The following is a 20,298-nucleotide window of genomic DNA, read 5'->3' as shown; positions in this document are numbered from 1 at the left end:
TAATTCAAATAAAGTGACTAACTCTATGCCTAGCATATGTGTATCCTCAATAAAGTTAATTTCTTTCTATATTAGCCTCTGCTAACACTGGTATAAAAGTTAATGTATTTTCTCATTAATGGACAAAAACTTCAAGAAGATACATAAGAAACTGCCAAAAGATAAACTAGATTAGAAGTCAGGGTGAGAGACTCTCTGTCCAAGTGGTTTTGACAAAAGTATAACAAAAAAAAATCAATGGAGGAAAAGGTTTTTCAATATTTGGTATCTGAGTAAAAGAATATATTCCCCTCAACCCAAGTCTTATACTGCATACAAAATTATTAACTCAAAATGAATCTCAGACTTAAATGTAAAAAATAAAAAATATTAAAGATCTGAGAGTGAAGCAGGACTAGTTGGGAAGAGGAAGCAGACTAATGGGAGAAGGGGGTAGGAGAGGGTGGTGGAATAACCCAGAAAGCTACACGGGTGAAAAGTGCAGAGAACAGAGGCTGCAGAGTGCTATCCCTGAATAGTACACCTACACCAAACTTCCGCCTCCCAAAGTACAGGGATCACTATGGGAGAGGAAGAAATGTTCCAACAGCCAGAGGGGATGGATGAGGAAACGAGGAAAACAAGGAACTCAAGCTTTCCAGACAATCGGTCAGTTACTCATCCAAACTCACAGCAATGGTGACAGCATGGACAAGTCTCATGGAAGCTCAAACCAGACAAAATTCCAGCATAGACATGGGGAAGTGGATAAGAAACTCCAACCCTATCTTGGGAACTACTGGCAACTGATGGCTACTGGGAAGGGGAGAGTCAGTCTCTGTTAAGAGTGTGACTCTTGGTAGGTTAATGAGGCTCCAGTGGATGGTTTCATACTGAAGGGCATCTGGAGACACAAATTTGACTCTGTAGGCCTTGATATATATAACAGAATATATGAAATCCAGAGTATATGAAATCCAGCAAGGGGGTATTATAAGAGGGACACACACAGAATTCACAAAAATTCAATTTAAATGATTTTTTTTTTTTTTTTACAAAAGAAAGTATGTAATGGATGAATGGGAGGGGTAAATAAGATCAAAATATTATGTACACATATGAAACTGTCACAATGAAACCCACTAAGTGTTATTAATATATACTAATATAAACAGAAATCAGAGAAAATCTTTAGGATCGTGAGGTAGGCAAAGAATAATTAAACTTGACTCTAAAAGAAAAATACATAAAAAGAAAAAATGAAAAGCTGAATTTCATCTAAATTTAAACTTTTATACTGTGAAAGACACAGTCAAGAGGACGCAAAAAAACTACAGACCAGGAGAAAAGGACATCTGCAAAACACATATTCAGACTTCTAAAGAGCTGGGTGTAGTGATGCATACCTTTAATCCTAGCACTTGTGGGGGGGAGAGGCATTTCTGTGAGAGAGAGGCCAGCTTGGTTTACATAGCAAGTTCTAGGTCAGCTGGGGCAACATGAGGACCCTGTCTCAACACATACACACAAACATGCATGCACACACACAACCTGAAAAATTTAGCTGTATAAACTTAGCTAAAAAATAGCCAAAATGGATATAAAGAGACAATTCATCCCAGAGAACACAGAGATGATAAATCATCAAGGGAGCAGACTTTCCATCACTAGCTATAAGGAAGTATGAATTAAAAACTACAATAACTTATCAGTACACAATCAAAATAACCAAAATAAAAACAGAGATGGCACCAAATAATGCTGAAAATATGGAAAAAGTAGACCATTCAGGGACTGCTGAGGGGAATAAAATGAAAGGCCCCTTTGGAAAGCAGTTGGGTAGTTTCTTTAAATATTAAATTTACGGGCTAGGAGTGCAGCTCAGTTGGTAGGGTGCTTGTCTAGCACACACGATACCCAGGTTTGATCCCTACTTAGTACTGTTAAAAAAAAAAAAAAAACCAACCAAGCATGTTGATAAATACCTGTAATCCTGGCATTAAGAAGGCAAAGGCTACATAGGAGTACGTGAAACCTTGTCCCAAACCAACAATTTATAACTACCATATGACCTAGTAACTGTAACCTCTGGGCATTTATGCAAGAGAAATAAAAATGCATATTTACACAAAAACCTGTACCTGAATGTTTAAATCTGCTTTACTTATAATAGCTCCCAAATGGAAAAAAAATCCAGATTTAAAAAAAATATTTAATTTTTTTATGTGTTCAAGAGTATTCGCTACACGTATATAAGTGCACCCGTGTCGTGCAATGCCCAAGGTTAGAAAAAGGTGTCAGATTCCCTGGAACTGGAGTTATGGATGATTGTTAGCCACCCATGTGGGTGTTGGGAATCGAACCCAGGTCCTCTGCAAGAGCAGTCAGTGCTCTTAACCGTTAAGCCATCACTCCAGCCCCCAAATCCAGATGTTTTTAATGGGTAAATGGATAAGCTGTGGTAAATCCATACTACAGAATACTCCTAACAATAAAATTGAACCAACTGCTGGGTGTGGTGGTACATGGCTTTAATACAGCACTTGGCAGGCAGAGGCTGGTGAATCTTTGAGTTCAAGACTAGCCTGGTTTACATAGTGAGTTCCAGGCCAGCCAGGGCCACATAAGGAGCTCTTTTCTCAAAAAACAAAACAAAAAGCTAGCAAACAAACAAAAAAATGAACCAACTATTACAAGCTGAGCATCCCTAGATCCAAAAATCCAAAATCTAAAACTGTTTAAGTACTGATACAATACTACAAGTGGAAAATCCCCCAAGACCTCATACACTAAATCTCAGTCAAAACACAGGTACACTTAAAATGTTGCATAATGTTACTTCAGACTCTTTGTGTTTAACATAAGTAAACTTTGTGTTAGACTTGGGTGCCAGTCACAAGATACCTCATGTACAGGCAAATATTTTTGTTTTACATCCCAATTCTAATCCCAGCATTTGTGAGGCAGAGGCAGGCAGATCTCTGTGAGATTGAGGCCAACTTGGTCTATATAGTGAGTTCCACCTGGGGCTAGGGAGACCCTGTTAAAAAAAGGAAAACAAAACAACAACAAAATCAAACAAATTCTAACCCTAAAACACTTCTCTCGTTTCAGCACTTCATACAAGGAGAACTCAAATTATAATATATGCAATAATTTGCATTAACATCCAGAGAATTATGATGTGTAAAAACAGCCCATCAAGGAAAGGCTACAAATTGTTTGGCTTTATTTCCATAGCAAACCACTTGGATTTCTTTTCTGTGACATCCTTGAAATAACAAATCACAGAAATGGAAAACATTAACAATTGTCTGTGGTTAAAGAGGGACTGGGAAGAACACAGACGTGGCTGTGCAAGGATGTCAGTCACGTGGAAACTTTCTAATGAGGAAAATGCTCTCTAACTTAATGGAATCAATGTTGGTGTCCTGAATGGGATATGGTATTACTGTTTTACAGTTTGTTACTGAGGGACATGGCAGGACACTGAACAAAGGATATATAAAAACTATCATTTCTCATAATTACACAAAAATTACAATTTTATCAAAATAAGGAGGTATTTTTTTTAATCAATAGTCTATAATTAACTTACCCAAAGCCCCACCCGTCTATTGCACTGGTAAATACCACATTGCCCTGCTCTGGGGAAAAATACAGCTGAGAGTCGTCAGCATCCTCCAGGCCAGTGCTCCAGTCATACACTTGATCGCCTTCAGAATTCGGGTTCACCCGGGATTCTATCTCTCTCTCTGCTCTTTCTTCTAGGACTTTAGAAGTAAAAAGAGTTCCTGTAAGTGCGTTAATCTAGGGAGAAATGGCAAAATGGCAAAGTGTCACTCATATGCTTTTCTTCTATGACTTTAGAAGCAAAAAGAGCTCCTATAAGTATGTTAATCTAGGAGAGATGGTGAAAATGGCGAAGTGTCACTCATATGCTTTGGAAACATGTGGGAGGGAACACACTGCCTAAGCTTTATTAAGCTATAATCTTCATTAAGAGTCTGGGTTCACTGGAAGTGAAATTCATAATCAATGAATAACTTAAATATATTAACTGATTCTTTCAAATTCCAACAAAACTAAGGTTTCTAATAAGGCTTCACTTTTGTGAACAGTCATTTTTGTGATCATTATGTTACTATCTGCAGAAATATCACTAAACACTCATGGTACCCAAACCCCAAAGTTTTAACTTTGTAACTATAGTCTCTCCCTCCCTATTTCCCACACCGTTTGTTTGCAATTCCCAAAACTCAACAGAAAAATAAAGAATAAAACATAAAAAGAAACAAAACAAAACAAAACAAATCCCTGCAATTTGCAAGTTCTTCCTTTTTTTCCAACCCTAATCCCCTAAATAACCAATCTTAATTTCCTGCCTCAGGGAGAAAATTGGAACTTGTTACTCAGAAGGCCTGAAGGAGACGTCTCCTGCCACTCTCTGTGGGTAAACATTGCTGCAGTATTTCTGAAAAGCAGGAGATGGCTACGCCTCTGATTACCCATGGAGAGCTGAACTAGGCACCATTCCTTCTCATTGTGCTACCTTATTTTCCCTCCCCTTAGCAAATATATTCAAGCTGATCCCAGGAATGACTGACTGTTCATTGTCTCAAACAATGTCAAACTCCTGCATATGACCTAAGACTCACCAAAAGGCAAGTCTTAGAGTCCTTTCTCCCAGGTACCATCTCTTGTCACTGTACTGTCATGGGCTCTTGGTTCTTCAGCTGTAATGAACACTTTCCTTGAAGGAAGCACAATGCCACGCCTTTACTTGCCTTCGTGAGGCTGCACCCCTCATTCTGTCTCCTGTAAATGGCCTTCTTCTAATTTTCAACCTGGCAAACATCAGAGCTCCTCCATCTCAAGGTCCCACTGTGACCACACTAGGTTAGGCACCTCTCATCTATGCTCTGAAATCATACCTGGGGAGTACCTAGTTGCTCTCTCAATGTGTCTTCAACGGTCTGCCTCCCTCACTACACTGTGACCTCTTAGAAAAAAAGGACTCTGGCCTATCTTATATTTATCATCTCTAGCATACAATGAACACTTGGCAATTAATTCATGTATTTGGCATATATTTACAGAAATGTTTATTGAACAAACAAATATATACTTAAGCATATTTTCATCTAAAACAAGTAACAAAACATGACAGACCCTCTTAATACTGCTTCACTTAAGAACTAAATTACAGTTTTCAGCTGAAGAGCCTACTGTCCAAACCTGATACTGAAGGGTTCTCTCAGAAAGGAGAGGGCTTTCCAACAGTGCTCCAGTTCTGCCATTCTGCAGGGTGTGGTGACTCCAACAGGAAGGAATCTTAAGTCAAAAAGCTTTCCAATAAGTGAATCTTCTCCAATACCCCTCCTATTCAACTCAGTAACTTCCTTATATCCTTTGAGCCCCAGTATTTAAAGCAGCAAAGAGCACAATACCTGTTCTAGAATATTCTTGAGGTGAGAGTAGGCCTCCTGTGGGGTGAATTTTAGTTCCACTATCAGGCGATCTATCTTATTAATCACTAAAACAGGACGGATGTTTTCAAGCCAGGCTTGTCGCAGAACTGCTTGTGTCTGATAAAAACAAAGGATAGTGCAAAACTATGATTTTCAATAACTAAACCATGTCAGAAAACCTTCACTAATAACCAACATAATCTCACATTCCTTTATGATAACTCAGACTAAGCTAGTCAGACACAAATGTTCAATAGGTACACAGCAAGAACACATCTAGCACAGTAACAAAGAATGAAGAATCACCCCTGCCTTTAATAGACCTTGGCAGCTTACTGAAGAAAGGCAGAAGACAGACAGAAGACAGAAGAGGCTGGTGAAAATGTGTGTGTACACACATAGAGAATTAAATAATGATAAAACAAACACCCACCATTTTAGCATATAGGTCAAAAGTTAAATACCCCCTGAAGTCCCTGTTTATCTACCTGACCATAACATTTTCAAGGTGACTATTAGTTCGCTATTCTAAGTGGGATGTCTTGACTTCATTCTCCTGTCAGATACCCCAGACACCACAAGCACAGACTAAGGCTGTATGTCAGAAGTCAAGACACCTGTAGCCTTGAGGGAACATACAGGGGAGAACACAAGATAATCATAGTACATCATTCTAGAATGCTAAATTTCCCTCGTTTGAGTAAATTAAACCTTTAATTTTTCTTTTTTAAAAGCATTAAAACAAAACAATGATACTAAGGAGTAGAACACAAGTTCTACAGGTCCCTGTCTATGAACTTGGTCTCTCTGAGTTCCACCCCCCACCATAAATGTTGTCTCTAGACTTGTTGGTAAAGTTTTCCAACTCTGGTGAGAATAGAAACATTAGATTAAGGATGTAGAAGAATAACAGAGGGACTCCTTACGTCAGAAGGATGCTTACGTGAGTGTGCGTGGCTGTGTTTAGGCAGAAGTGTAGATAGACCGAGATTCCAGTAGAAGAGAATTTTTCCTGGCTGGGGAAGAACTAGCCCAGTATCTTGCTATCAACAACCTCTTGGATTTAGAATCCTTTCCCATTGGGGTAGAACCTTGAACCCCCCTCAAATTTAGTATTTCTCCTAAGAGGGTATCACAGACAGTTCTATCAAAGTACGGCCACCATCTCTTAAGATCTCTTTAAAACTCTAGTGATTGCCGGGCATGGTGGCACACACCTTTAATCCCAGCACTTGGGAGGCAGAGGCAGGCAGATCTTTGTGAGTTCGAGGCCAGCCTAGTCTACATAGTGAGTTCCAGAACAGGTGGGGCTACAAGGAGACCCTGTCTCAAAAAAAGACAAAAACAAAAACCAAAAAAATAAACAAACAAAAAAAACACCCTCTAGTGATTTAACTTCATCAGAGACTGAAATGTTGCCAAATGTGAAATATAAAACTCACGTTTTGTCAACAGCACACAGTAATCAACAGTCTCTAATTTTTCTCCACCTTCTTCAGCCAAACACACTACTTAAGACCACACATCTCACCTGTGGACAGACTCCTTCCACAGCATCTACCACAATGATGCACCCATCGCAAATGCGAACCGCTGTCGACACTTCTGAGGAGAAATCCACATGTCCTGGAGAGTCTATCAGATTAATCAGGTACTCCTCAATACCTAAAATAAAATTTGAAGACACATACATTTCAGCTGTGTCGTGAAGCAGCACTCTTCCTCCTTGGGAGCTCTAGAAGAAAACCACTTCTAAGACTGAACAAAGCTCTAGGAGCCAAAGGCTCAATCAACAGCTACCTTTCCAATTTTTCCTACTGAACAGACAATGGACTCTAAATAGTGTCTATATAAAATGTTAAGGAACTTCACTATCATAATAGTATTGAGAGCTTAGTTATGCCTGGTACTGTACTAAAGACTTTGACTGTTCCAAACACACATTGAATTAGCCCTGTGAGATAAATACCACTATTCTCAGTTTCTGTATTAGTTGAGAGGGAAAGAAACTGATGTTTAAGGGCTCAGGAATAAAAGCAGTTCAAAGGGGCCTCAAATATCAATTCAAAATACTTTATTATTTTTATGTGTACGAGTATATCACCTACATGTATGCAAGAGCACCTGTGTCCTGCAATTCCCATGGAGGTCAGAAGAGGGTATCAGATCCCCTGGAACAGGGTTCACGGACAGCTGTTGGCTGCCATGTGGGTGCTAAGAACTGAACCTGGGTCCTCTGTAAGAGCAGCCAGTGCTTTTAACTGCTGAGCCATCTCTCCATCTCCTCAAATGCCAATTAAAGACATATCAAATTACTCCTGTAATTTGGAGCAGTGTGTGAAGCTCAACCAACAGTTAGACACAAATCTAAAAACTGCACAAAAATTTCAGGAGCAGTTATTATGTGCCAGGTGCTATGCATGTGCTCTCCCAGACAGCATCTCCTTTAATATTACCAACAACTTCCAAACTTACAGTTGGGTAACAACTCATCTTGGCTTGTTTGGTTTTAGCACTAAAATTCACACATCCCAACAAAGCCCCAGGCAAACCAGAAGAACTGGTCACCATAGGATATAGAGATTTCACACTGATACAACTTGGTAAGCCAGGTGAATAATATTCATAACACAGAATACTGCACTCATTCCCCCATCACTGAAAAATCTGATAATTTTAAAGGCAAAGTAATTATTTTTACACGAAGAATTAAATCTTGGCTGATATTTGATACTATAGAACATAGATGATCTTCAATGTTTTTTCATAATTGAGCAATATTTTGATTTTATAATTGTCAATGCTGAGAATACTTCATATAACTAACTAAAGCAAAATGGCAGAAATATGCTTAGGGCCATTTCAGAAACTGTTGGAAATTCTGTCTAATCCCATACCAAAATTTATTGAGCATTTTTAAATAAATTCTAAGTCAGCATTTTAAACAGACATATTCAAAATTAAAAATCCTAACACAATATAATCCAAAATATACTGATTTGATGCTTCCATGATGAGGAATATTACAAGCTTTTGTCTTCCATAATGTGGTGGTTTGAATGAGAAATGCCTCCACAGGCTCAGGTATTTGAACACTTGCTCTCCAGCTGCTGGAGCTGTTTGGGGAGGTTTAGGAGGCGTCACCTTGCTGAAGGAAGTACGTCACTGGAGGTAGGCTTTGCGAGCTCATAGCCTGGACCCACTTCCAGCCTGCTCTCTACTTCCTGTGTGTGGATGGAGATGCAATCCCTGAGCTTCCTCCACCAGCCACCAGCAGCAACACCTGCACCACCATTATGGATGCTAACCCTCTGGAATCATAAGCCAAACTGAACTCTTTCTTCCATAAGTCACTTTTGGTTATGGTGTTTTATCACAGCAGAAAGCAAGAAATGTACACAATTAAGCCATCGTTTCTGTAAGAGCAGACAACTTCATATGTATAGTAAAACACTGTAATTTATAAGTCTCTAATCTGAGCTGAGGTGTTTTAAGCACCTTTCGTTTTCATTGTGTGATGTGACAGCATGTACAATGCTAAGCACACACCATACGGAAGTCACACAAGGCACTACAGGTGAACACTACCAGAAACTCCATGGGTTCCCTGTTTGACTTTGAATTAATGTCTGGTCACTGCACAAACTGGGGCCTTATTACTATTACTAAAGTTTTCACTGCTCCCATATTTAATCATTCCCCATGGGGTCACAAGCCACAATTTAAGAAGTGGGGATCTAAGAAAGAAACCTAAAGTGTACTAGGGTTTGGTGGGTAAAACTGCTGTCAGCAACAGATCCCTTTCCTCAGATCACTGTTCCTCTTCCCTCACAGTATTTTGGGGAAAACTGCTTTCACAGGCTCTGCTGCTCCCAACTCACAAGGCTTCCTCCTAGAGAAGCTCATGGGACGTTTCCAAAGAAAATCACATCAATGGACTAATAGCCCACTGTACCTTAATGATACACCATCAGCTCTTTTGACACTGGTTGATGCTACCTGGACATGGCTGCAGAAGTTTCAGAGATGGAGTCTCCTGTCAAATTCTTCACAGATTCTAAACATAAACTCCTATAACAATCTTGGGCTTCTTCTGCCCTTTTCTTTGTCTTCCTAATTATGCATCTAATTCTAGCCTCTAAAATTCATTCAAGGGGGCAGACTCAGAACTAGAAGGGAATAGAAAATTAGTGATATACCAATTGTTTCCATTTGAAAAAAAAAATCTATATTCTGAAAAATAACAGTACTTCATCTAACAAACTCAGGCAATACAGGTAGCCTTATAGCTCACAACAGACAGACATCTAAAATGTCCAAAGATGCCCTGTAACAAAATACCCTGTCGACCTCTGTTTAACCTGGTTTCTCAAATGCATTTAATGGTAAGAAGCAAGAAGTGCTGTGACCAGTCAACAGGTGACAAAGGCAGTGCTGAGTTCAGAGCCTCCCAGTTCCTCCTTCCATGACTTTTTTATCCTAACCTCTACCAGGTAACTTCAAACTGAATCTCAAAGGCAGAAGTCCCACATCCATGAGAAGAAAAAGTCCACAAGCACAGCTCCTCTGTGGTAACTTAAGGTACACTTGCTGCTTTGAAACCTAATTCATTGAATGCCTTCTACTACTGTGTGTTAGGCTCAAAAGAAAAGAAAATGTTACAGGACATATCATTAGTATTACTAATGGAATATAGATGGATGGATGGATGGATGTTTTTTTTTTTAAGGTAAGGTCTCATATATCCTAGACAGACAGACAGACAGACAGACAAATTGTTTTTTTAAAGGCAAGGTCTTGTATATCCTAGTCTGGTCTTGAACATACTATGTAGCCAATGATAGGCTTGAACTTCTGATCCTCTTACCTCTGCTTCCTGAGTGCTAGGATTTATAGGCATGAACAAACATACCTGGTTTATTTGATGCTGGGGATGGAACCCAGGGCCTCATGTAATGTCAGGCAACCACTGGGGGAGCCACTGGGGGAGTGCCCAGCAAGGCCAACTGAGCTACATGTCCAATTTTATTTAAAAAAAATTTTTTTTTATTTGTATGTGTTTTGTGCTGTCTGCATGTAAGTGCACCTGTGTTGTACAAGGCCCATGGAGGCCAGAAGAGGGCATTGGGTCCCCTGGAACTGGAATTACAGATGGTTGTTAGCTATGCTGAGAACTGAATCCAAAGTCTCTGTAAGAGCACCAGGTACTCTTAACCACTGAGCTCTCTCTTCAGTCCCTGTTTATTATGGAAATTATATATTAACAATTTTTATAAATATGCTGAATGATTTTTCTCTATTTGTAATACAATCTCCTACCTCAGTCTTCTGATTGCTGGAATCATAAGGTATGGGTTGTCACAGCCAACCTTCTCTGTCATTCTGAAATTATTTTCCTAGAAAAGCTAGAGTAGGGTTCTAGCTGGATAATCCTGACTCTGATAGTGTCAAAAGTGAAGAGGTTCAGAAGGACAGTGGGAACTTCCTAATTTGTAACACTAATCCCTATTGTAGCATTTGGAGAAACTTATTCTGCCTTCTTTCCTAAACATTCCGAAAAAAATCTATTTCTGGGGACTGATCTAATAAACCAAGCCCTCTTTGGACCTTCTTCTAACCTGAAACAAACTGGACAGTGTGTGTTCTGCTGATGGTTTACTTCATTTGTTTTGGTTTTCTTCAGCCTTCCGGGCCACCAGCCATCAGTACTGTGGTCACACTCTGAACTTGATCACAGAGAACATGCCCATCTTCAAAAGTCTCCTGCACAAGCAGTAAGTGTAACCGCTGTGCCTCCACACTACCATGATTCCTTTACCTGTTCACATTTTTGCTTGAAAGGATGTAAGAATAAAAACTAGATTAAGAAACCCTGGAGAAATCAAAACAAAAGACTGTTTACTTCTTAGAACCTCTCTGAGAGGGAGAGTCAGAGATTAAGGATCAACCCCCTCACGTAAATCTCACCTTGCTAATGTGTGTCATTAAAAGGTGCAGGTCCAATCAGAGCAACTCAGAGAACAGTACAAAACTTAGACTAGGGTGAAGAATGCAGGGAGATCTGAGGCTGAAAAAAGAATATATACCTGTATTTGTATGACAAGGCAAACTTGAGCATGTTTAAAAGCCAGTGCTGAGAGATGCTAAAGATACATACGAAAAGACCCTAAATAGGGCATGAGCCCAGAGTCAGGTCCTTGCTAATGACAAGAGGTAGGCAAAGATGCCATAGCATTATGGTTTGATGTATGGTGGCAAATGTTTGAGAATTCTCTTCTGTAAAACAGAAGGTAACAGTGTCTGCTGAATCTGTAGAGAAGAGCTCAGTAATATGCTGAAGACTCCCACAAGGTTTCAATAGCTTTGGGGAGAATATCAAGACTTCCCAAGAGAGATATGGGAAGCTAGTCTGCACAACTAAAGAGGACCAAGTGTAGAGAACCAGCCTTATCAAGATTAGGGTTTTGCTGAAAGGAGGTTAAAGAATAAAAAGAAAGTTGGAGGAGGATGTGGGGAAACCTGTCAGTCAAGTGACACCTCTGGGCTATACAAGGCAGAGAGTAAACAGAAGAGTCTGATGAGGCGTAAAAAACTCCGAATCTTATGAAATAAAAACTGGGCCCCTCACTGCAGGGAAAAGAGCTGGGAAGTTAAAAGAAGAATACTGAAATTTGGTTATTATCATTGTTATTGATTTCACAGAAAATCTTAGTACTTCCTCAGTTGATCACATGCTGAAATGTTTTGTCACTGCCGAGATGAGTCAGTCTCATTATGTTGTCTAGACTGATCTTGAACTCAGGCTCAAGCAATCTTCCTGCCTCTGCCTCCTGAGTAGCTTGGATAAGGTGCCCCCTACCTCAGGCTCAATCAGAAATATTTAAATTTGAAATGTCAAAGATGGGCAGTTCCAGATGATACTAAAATCCAGAAATCAGCCACGGAAGCAGGTAGAAGTAGAACTCAGTAGCATCGTTACTGAGAAGCCAAGCTACAAGAGAAGTCATTCTTGGGGGTGGTAAAAGGCACCATGGTGAAGTAACATAAAAAGTAAAATTAGAGGCAGATGCCAAAGTTACCAATGAACTGGGAATCTAACCACAAGTTCACAGTTTTAAGAAAAAGGAAAAGTTGGGTGGCATGGGGCTTGAAGAGTTTAAAGAAAAAATGGAAGAATTAAGCACTGGAACCAGACTAAGGACAAGAATGGCAACCCGTGTCCTCACTCAGACATACAAGAACCCAAAAGAAATACAAGGAAGGCAGTGTTATCAGAATACAGCCAGGCAGGAGGAAGAGGAACATCAATGAAGATGTTGAGGGTATGATGATGTTTGCTTACCTTGGAATGTCTGCAGATAAGTTTTGGTAAGGAAGTTTTAGTAAGAGGTGGAACGAGAATGTTAGAATCATAAAGAAATATGGGAAAGAGACTGTAAGAGAGGCCACATCATGTACTTTACATTTTGGGCAGTGACCAAGGACAACAGGGATGTGGGTAATGCTGACCACAAGAAAATGTCCATAAATAATCCCAGAAAATCTGTGGTAGAAAGAAGAGAAGTTTCAGGAAGAATTAGTTGTGGCCTGGACCAGCAACTACAGACTCCGGATCCAAGTGACTAGGCTGGAAATGTAATTACTTGAATCCTAGGCCTGATACTGCATTCTAGAAACTACTCCGTCCTTGATAACCTTCTTCAATTTCTCTGGACTGCATCTTGCACATATATGAAATGAGGACAATACCAACTCAGAGGGCTGCTGTGAAGATTAAACAAAACCACTCATGAAACATCTAGCTCACAATCCAACTACCATCACCAAATTTTACCTGTAGCCTGCCATCAATTATATGCTTCATATAGTAAAGGAACCACTGTCATAAGAGGGAAAAAAAAAATCTGATCTTTCAGTCAAATGAAGGACAAGGGAATCCTTCTCTCCTAAACAAATGCTTGCACAGGCAGGAGGAGAGCGAAGCCACTGCCTGGGATATGAATCAACACTTTCTGGTACACTCCTCCCTGTGTGAACCTGCGTGGATGAGTCAGTTCCCTGTGGCGTAGTCTTTAGAGAGTTAAGACAGCAAACCACAGGGCTGAAGGCACCATGGGGGTAAATTCTGCACTTGTCCACCATACTTACCCAGAAAGCTGAACCTGTATCTGGCCCTCTTTGCAGAAAGCTGCCATGTCTTTTGTCTCCCCATTTAGAGTACATCCTGGCTACAAGTGGCTGTAACTTGGGTGAACCCCAAGTGTCCCAGTAAATCAAGTTATAAGGTAGCCTATACGCCTAAATTTACTAAGTAAAACTCTATTAAGTCTATTGCAAGTTATTCTGCATAGAATTTTATAATTTTTAAATAGGCCAACATTAAAAAAAAAAATTGAAACTCTTGAAAAAGCAACTTTCCATACGCCATCCATCAATGGAACTGAATGGCACTGACTCTTGCCTTAAGGGCTGGGAAGGTATACTATGGATGAGTTAAATTCACTCTCTAGTCCTTAACAGTCCAAACCAAACTGTCCCAATTAAGAGATGTGAACACCAACATTGGTCAAGAACTAGTAACATCATATTCAACAATCATATCTGACTGGTGCTGGAACAGACTATTTTGGTGAAAGTTATATATTATTTCACAGTGTATTCACATATACACACATAAAATTAGTTGGATTAAATGTAAAAATTGAAAATGAGGAGCTGGAGAGATGGCTCAGTAGTTAAGAGCATTGGCTGCTCTTGCAGAAGACCAAGGTTCAATTCCCAGCACCTATATGGTGGCTAACAACGGTCAGTAACTCCAGTTCCAGGGGGTCTAACACCCTCTTTAAACCTCTGAGGGCTTTGTGCAATATGGGTACATGTACATAATGCAGGCAATACATTCATACACATAAAATTAAAAAAATAAATACTTCAAAAAATGAAATAATAACTGGTGGTAAAATTGAGTGCTTTCTAGTTCATTCTTATATTTTATCTTATATTCTATAGTAAAATATGCGATTACTTTTACAAAAAGATAAAACTAATTATTTAAAATATTTTAAAGGATGAATAAAATTAAAAACTTCAAATGTGCTGCTGTGCCAAGATTTGCTTACTGGTATACAAAAAAATTACTACAAACTAGAAATGTCAGCAGTATGCTTTCTGAAGCTCTTCAAAGACTAATCCATGATTTAAAACTGTTTAAAACGTGAATATACTATGTATGCATTCTAAGCTGAAAGATTCAAGGGCATTATATTCCCTTAGGATGTTTTATAGAATGCCTATTTTTAGGAGTGTTTCCAAACTCTTGAGATGACAAAACAAACAGCATTTTTGCAGAAGGGACATTAAGAGGTGAGCAAGAAACAGAAAAATAAGGTTCACAATATGATTCCAGTATTTACAGCAAGTATTAGTATAACTATAAACATGACCGACCTCATTTCCTCACAGCAGAATTGGGTCTCTGAAAAAAATGCTAGACTCTGGACCAACCTGATGGTTCTTGACATCATTTCTAAATTGTTTCTTGACTATTATAAGCCTATCTATTTAAACTAGAATAAGACCTTATATTTCAATTGAACACCGGGGGAAAAAAAGACATTTGTTTCATTAAGAATTAGACCCAGAGAAAGGACCTAACATTTAGTACAGATTCTCAAGAAGGCATTCACAGAGTATGGGCAGGAGGTAAGTAAAAGTCTCAACCGTGGAGTTTCTTCAACCATCAGCATCCCTCCTCCCTTCACTTGGGTTCTCCACAGCAGAAATCAGCATTCTGGAGAATCAGTACTAAACTAGAGCTAGAAGTGTATTCAGTCTCTTAGGATTCTGAGAAGATTACGTCAGCCAACACTATCAACTTCTATGCTTTTTTGATAGATTAGAGAAAAACTAAGTTTTGCATTACGTATGTTGACTCTCCCACCTTCCCCACACCAACCCGGGCTATCTCCTAGCTCAAAGTCCCTCCAAGTTATCGGATAATGCTCACAGAGAAATATGCTTGATATTTATGGACTCCAATCTTATTAATATGACTAGATGACTAGCTAACCCAAGAACAGCCAATCCAAAAGTGCCACCTCGGCAAGACTGCATAAAAAGAAAAGCTGGGCTATATCCTGCTCTTGGGTCTATGTCTCAGAAACACAAGAGAAGGAAGCAATAAGCAAAGAAGCAAGATGAACAGACAGGAAAGAGACAAGGAGCCAGGGAAAGGCCAAGTGTAAGGAGACTGAAAAAGTAGGCCAAACTTAGGATATAAAGAAACACAGTATAAAAACAGATTTAAAAAAAAAGGACAACCAAACTCAAAGACAACAATGGAGCTCCAAAAGGAGTATTCGTTACACTGAATAAATCATGTGTCAGCCTATCTTAGATGAAGAATTAAAATCTGGCTCCAATTTCCTAAGACACATTCCAGGGCCTGGAATGATGACACATGCCTATAATTTCATTTGGGCAGGAGGATAACAGCCTCCATTACATAGTGTTTGTGGCCAGCATGGGCTATTTGTAACAAACCACCAACCAAACAAAACAGTCACTCCAATAAGATTATCATTTGTATTAGTCACTTTTCTGTTGCTGTGATAAACACCATGACCAATGAAACTTGTAGAACTAAGAGTTTATTTGGGCTTACAGTTGCAGAGAAATTGTCCATCATGGTGGAAAGGCATGGCAAGAGGCAGCTGGACCAAGCTGAGATCTTCCCACACACCACGAAGCAGAGTGGAAGTGGAACGAGGCTCTGAACTCTCAAAGCCCACCCCAAAGTGACATACTTCTAGCATGGCTATACCACCTAACAGTTCCATGACCCTCTCCAAACAATGCCACCAACTCATCAAGTGTTCAAGTACTTAAGCCTATGGGGGATACTTCTCATTCAAATTACATCATTCTTTTCAATTTTCATTAAAATTATTTCTGGTATCTTTTTACATACATTCAGTAAGCTATCCCACCCTAACCTGAGCCAGCTTAAATCTCTCTGTTCTGTGCTATCTAGGGAGCATATATCTAAAAATTCTGAGTGAGCGTCCCAAGGCCAGAGTGTAACAAATGTTAGATCACTCGATCCCCAGGGTTCTGTAGGCATTCTCCCAGAAAGACAAAAAGTGAAGAGCTGAATTTCATGGCATAGTAAAACCTGAACAGATTAAGTGTGTGTGGGGGGGCAGCACAAAGTTTGGGAAATAACAACTAAAAGTGATACTTTAAGTAAAAAAGCTGAAATATAAGAATGGCTGATGAAGGGTGACAAATCTCTTAAGATCTATAAAGTAAGATCTTGGACCTCATTCTTGGATCAATGAATAAGGGTAGATCCTTTAAAATTTGATAGGTAACGCTAAAAAAAATTGAAATATTAAACACTGGGAACCTGTGTGCCTAAAGTTTCAAAACTGGTCCGATATAAAAATATTTTAAAGACTGGCATCAAGGAAAACAGTCACACCCCACAAAGCACAGAGATATGGTACCAGAGATAGGACACTGTGAAAGATGAATCACAGGTCACTCCATTAGGAAAATGTCTTTATTATTTTCTTCAAAATATACATCTTGTATCAAATTTTCTAACAGTACAAAAATAAGCATTTTAAAAGTACAAATTTTATCATAATGCACTTTGTAGGATTCATACGTGTCCTTCCAGAAACGTTTATCTGCATACATACACATTCATATCATACAGAAATGCTCTTTAAGTTGCATTTCTGTTACTTGACATATTTTTTCTATATAATTATAAATATATAGTTCTAATTCTATATAATTAAGCATTGAACAGCTGTATAATGCTTCACAGAATGGATATAACAGTTTAGCCAATCTCTTAACATTTAAGTCACTGGCATTTTTCTACTCATATAAATTTTCTGTGACTATCAGTGAACATACAACTCATGCATCTGTTTGGCCATTTCTATCAGCAAATTCCTGTATTACTATCAAAATGACATCAATGTTTGGGGCTAGCAAGATAGTACTGATCACAGCAACCCACAGTCAAGTAAATAAGACTCCAAATCCCATATGTAGGCCATGGAGCAGAAGAAGGATCCAGCCAGGAAATGGAAGGCAAAGGAAGAGCCAGCAAAGTCCTAGCTTTCCTTGTGAAGAAATCCATACAATCACCTGGTGGAGAGAGGCAGCTGTGAACTGCTAGTTCTTCTGCCCTCAAGCCAGTCAGAGGTCCCCATCTGCATCCAAGCCTGGGCAGCCTGACTCTGACAACAGATCATTTGGAGAGGCCAGAATGAAATGCATGGAACATAAAGCAAAGAAACCGAAGCACGCAGTTAATTCAGAAAGAGAAGGAGGGCATAAAAAATGAGAAACCATTTTTCTTTAAAATATGACAGATTTACCTTTTGCATAATGTAGTGAAATGGCACTGGATTTCATGGTGATCCCTCGGACCTGCTCATCTTCTCTGCTGTCCATGTACCTTAACTGGAAAACCACAACATAAACATCCGCACTTTCCAATGAAGAAAATGCTACATTAAAATGGGCTTAGATTTCATTTTAAACATGCAAGCTATATAATCTTCTTGTTTACTTTTAAGTGTTAGAAAGGAACATTAATCAAGAGGAATAGCACATACACAAACTGAAAGGCACTGCCGAGAGGGAGTCACAAATGCACTCAAACCCTGCTTCCCCAGAATGCTCATCAGTCAAATTTCAACCATGAAGGATTAAGCAGTTCAAGAAAATCCATAAAGGGTAGCACTTGGAGTAATTATTTCTGTTCCTCACAAACACAGTCATTCCCTTCCTATTCAGAGATAGTCTGACAAGGTCCAGTTGAAACAGAAGGTCTTTAGCCTTTACTCTTTCCCAAGGTAATAGACTTCAAATACTTGCCTCCTCCATTCAAAGAACGATATAGTTAAAAACATTTACATCAAAATTTAGTTGAAGACTTTCAAGCTTTCCTGCTCAAAAAGAAAGTCCTACATCTCATTTTTCATGCTTGCAGTGCATCAACTGATGATGGCTTCATCACTGAAGGTGCCATCTCTATGAGCTCCCTATCTCTTCCCTCTTCAGAGCGAGCCCTTCTGTGCTTACCTTCTCCCCATTCTCAAAAAAAATTCCTTAAAATTCTCAACTTTACATTTACTCATTTCTTTCCACGTATTACTACTATGAGATAGCCACATCTATTCATGTCGTATGAAATCCTTGGTTTTCAAAAATGCTTCCATTCCCACGGGCTCTAGCAAAGCCAGACTCCTAAAACCTGTAAATGACCACTGGCTGAATGGAATGATCTTTTTCAGTCTGCAGTTCTCTTGAATCCAGGCACTGTTACATTGCTAATCACCATTTGGACACATCTGTCTTCATATCACATGTGAAAATTGCCCAACGACCTGAAATCTCATGGTTTACTTCCTATTGCTCCCCAGATCTCCCTGGTTTCCCTTCACCCATGTACCCCTCAGACAGGCCTTCCTTTAAAGTCATCTCACTTATTACTCTTCTATGTGGCTTTAAACACTGAGTTGGCACAAAACAGGTTAAGGACTAAAGAATAATGATACAATAAACACCTGTATTCTTGTATTACTTTAAAAATTCCCTCTTTCATAGCTCATAGGTAACCACCATCATGAATTTTATCTCCTCCATTCCTGTCTTTTTTACAACTTCTACAAATGAATGTTCCAATAAGCAATGTATCATTTACATGGCAAGCTCTAAACTTATATAAATAGAAGCATACACACGCACACGCGCACACACACACACACAGAATCACTTTTTTGTTGTTCACTACTCCTCAGTCAACCATCTTGAGGGATGTAGCTATAATTCACTCACTTTCATTACTATATGATTCTCCTTCACAGACCTACCACATCTACTCATCCAGTCTACCAGTAATAACCAGTAACAGACAATTGACTGGTTTTTAGTAACATCATTGAGCTGTTAAGAAGTTAGGATTATGTCCCTCTCACACTACCTAGAAGTGAAATTTCTGAATTACTACATTTGTACGTCTTCAATGTTACTATATATTTTGGGAATGTTTTTCCAAGCAGCTCTATTGACCACGCTCAACAGCTAGAGTTCTGCTTTTGCTTCTTTAATTATTATTTTTATTTTATATGTATGTGTGTTACTGCCTGCATGCACATAAGTGTACCCGTGTCATGCAATGCCTGCGGAGGACAGAAGAAAGTGTCAGATCCCCTGGAGTTATGGATGGTTGTTAGGCACCATTTGGTGTTGGGATTTAAATCCAGGTCTTCTGTAAAAACAGCCAAGTGCTCTTAACAGCTGAGACATCTCTCCAGCCCCCTGCTTTTTCTTCTTCATTTATAAGGTTGGACTTTATTTCCTAGATCAGATGAATAAGAAATAGCATTTCTGGGGCTGGAGAGATGACTCGGCAGTTAAGAGCACTGGCTGCTCTTGCAGACGACCCAGGTTTGGTTCCCAGGACCCACATGATGGCTCACAACTATCTGTAACTCCAGTTCCAGGGAATCCAATGCCCTCTTCTGACCTCCGCAGGCAATTCAGGACTTAAGTGCACTTACATACATTCAGGCAATACACTCATACACATAAAATTAAAAAAAAAATTTTTTTTTAATCAAAAAATTTTTTTTTAAAATTTTAAAATATACTGTTTCTTACAGAAAGACTTATTGTTTTTACAACGAACACTGAGATGTTGACGCATCTCTAATCTGTATGTATCTGATTATTGCTAGTCATAATCGGTTGCACTCGGATCCTTGGCACCTGTGTATGTCTATAAAGTCATCGGGTAGATTTCAATGGTAATGTTTATTAC

General features: G+C 39.2%; 1 protein-coding gene across 1 annotated transcript in view; it reads right to left on the bottom strand.

Annotated features, from left to right (window-relative positions):
- Window positions 1-20,298, bottom strand: part of Efl1 (elongation factor like GTPase 1) — a 144,666-nt gene that overhangs the window by 117,481 nt on the left and 6,887 nt on the right. Inside the window, exons 4-7 of the mRNA XM_008844450.3 lie at window positions 17,849-17,933; window positions 6,982-7,115; window positions 5,430-5,567; window positions 3,578-3,789 (exon numbers count right to left, since the gene is read on the bottom strand). Coding sequence (XP_008842672.1) covers window positions 3,578-3,789; window positions 5,430-5,567; window positions 6,982-7,115; window positions 17,849-17,933 — 569 coding nt within the window. The remainder of the gene's footprint in view (window positions 1-3,577; window positions 3,790-5,429; window positions 5,568-6,981; window positions 7,116-17,848; window positions 17,934-20,298) is intronic.

This window comes from Nannospalax galili, unplaced genomic scaffold (genome assembly GCF_000622305.1).
Source record: "Nannospalax galili isolate Female #2095 unplaced genomic scaffold, S.galili_v1.0 scaffold902, whole genome shotgun sequence".
NCBI lineage: Eukaryota > Metazoa > Chordata > Mammalia > Rodentia > Spalacidae > Nannospalax > Nannospalax galili.
This window is presented reverse-complemented; position numbering and strand designations above follow the sequence as displayed.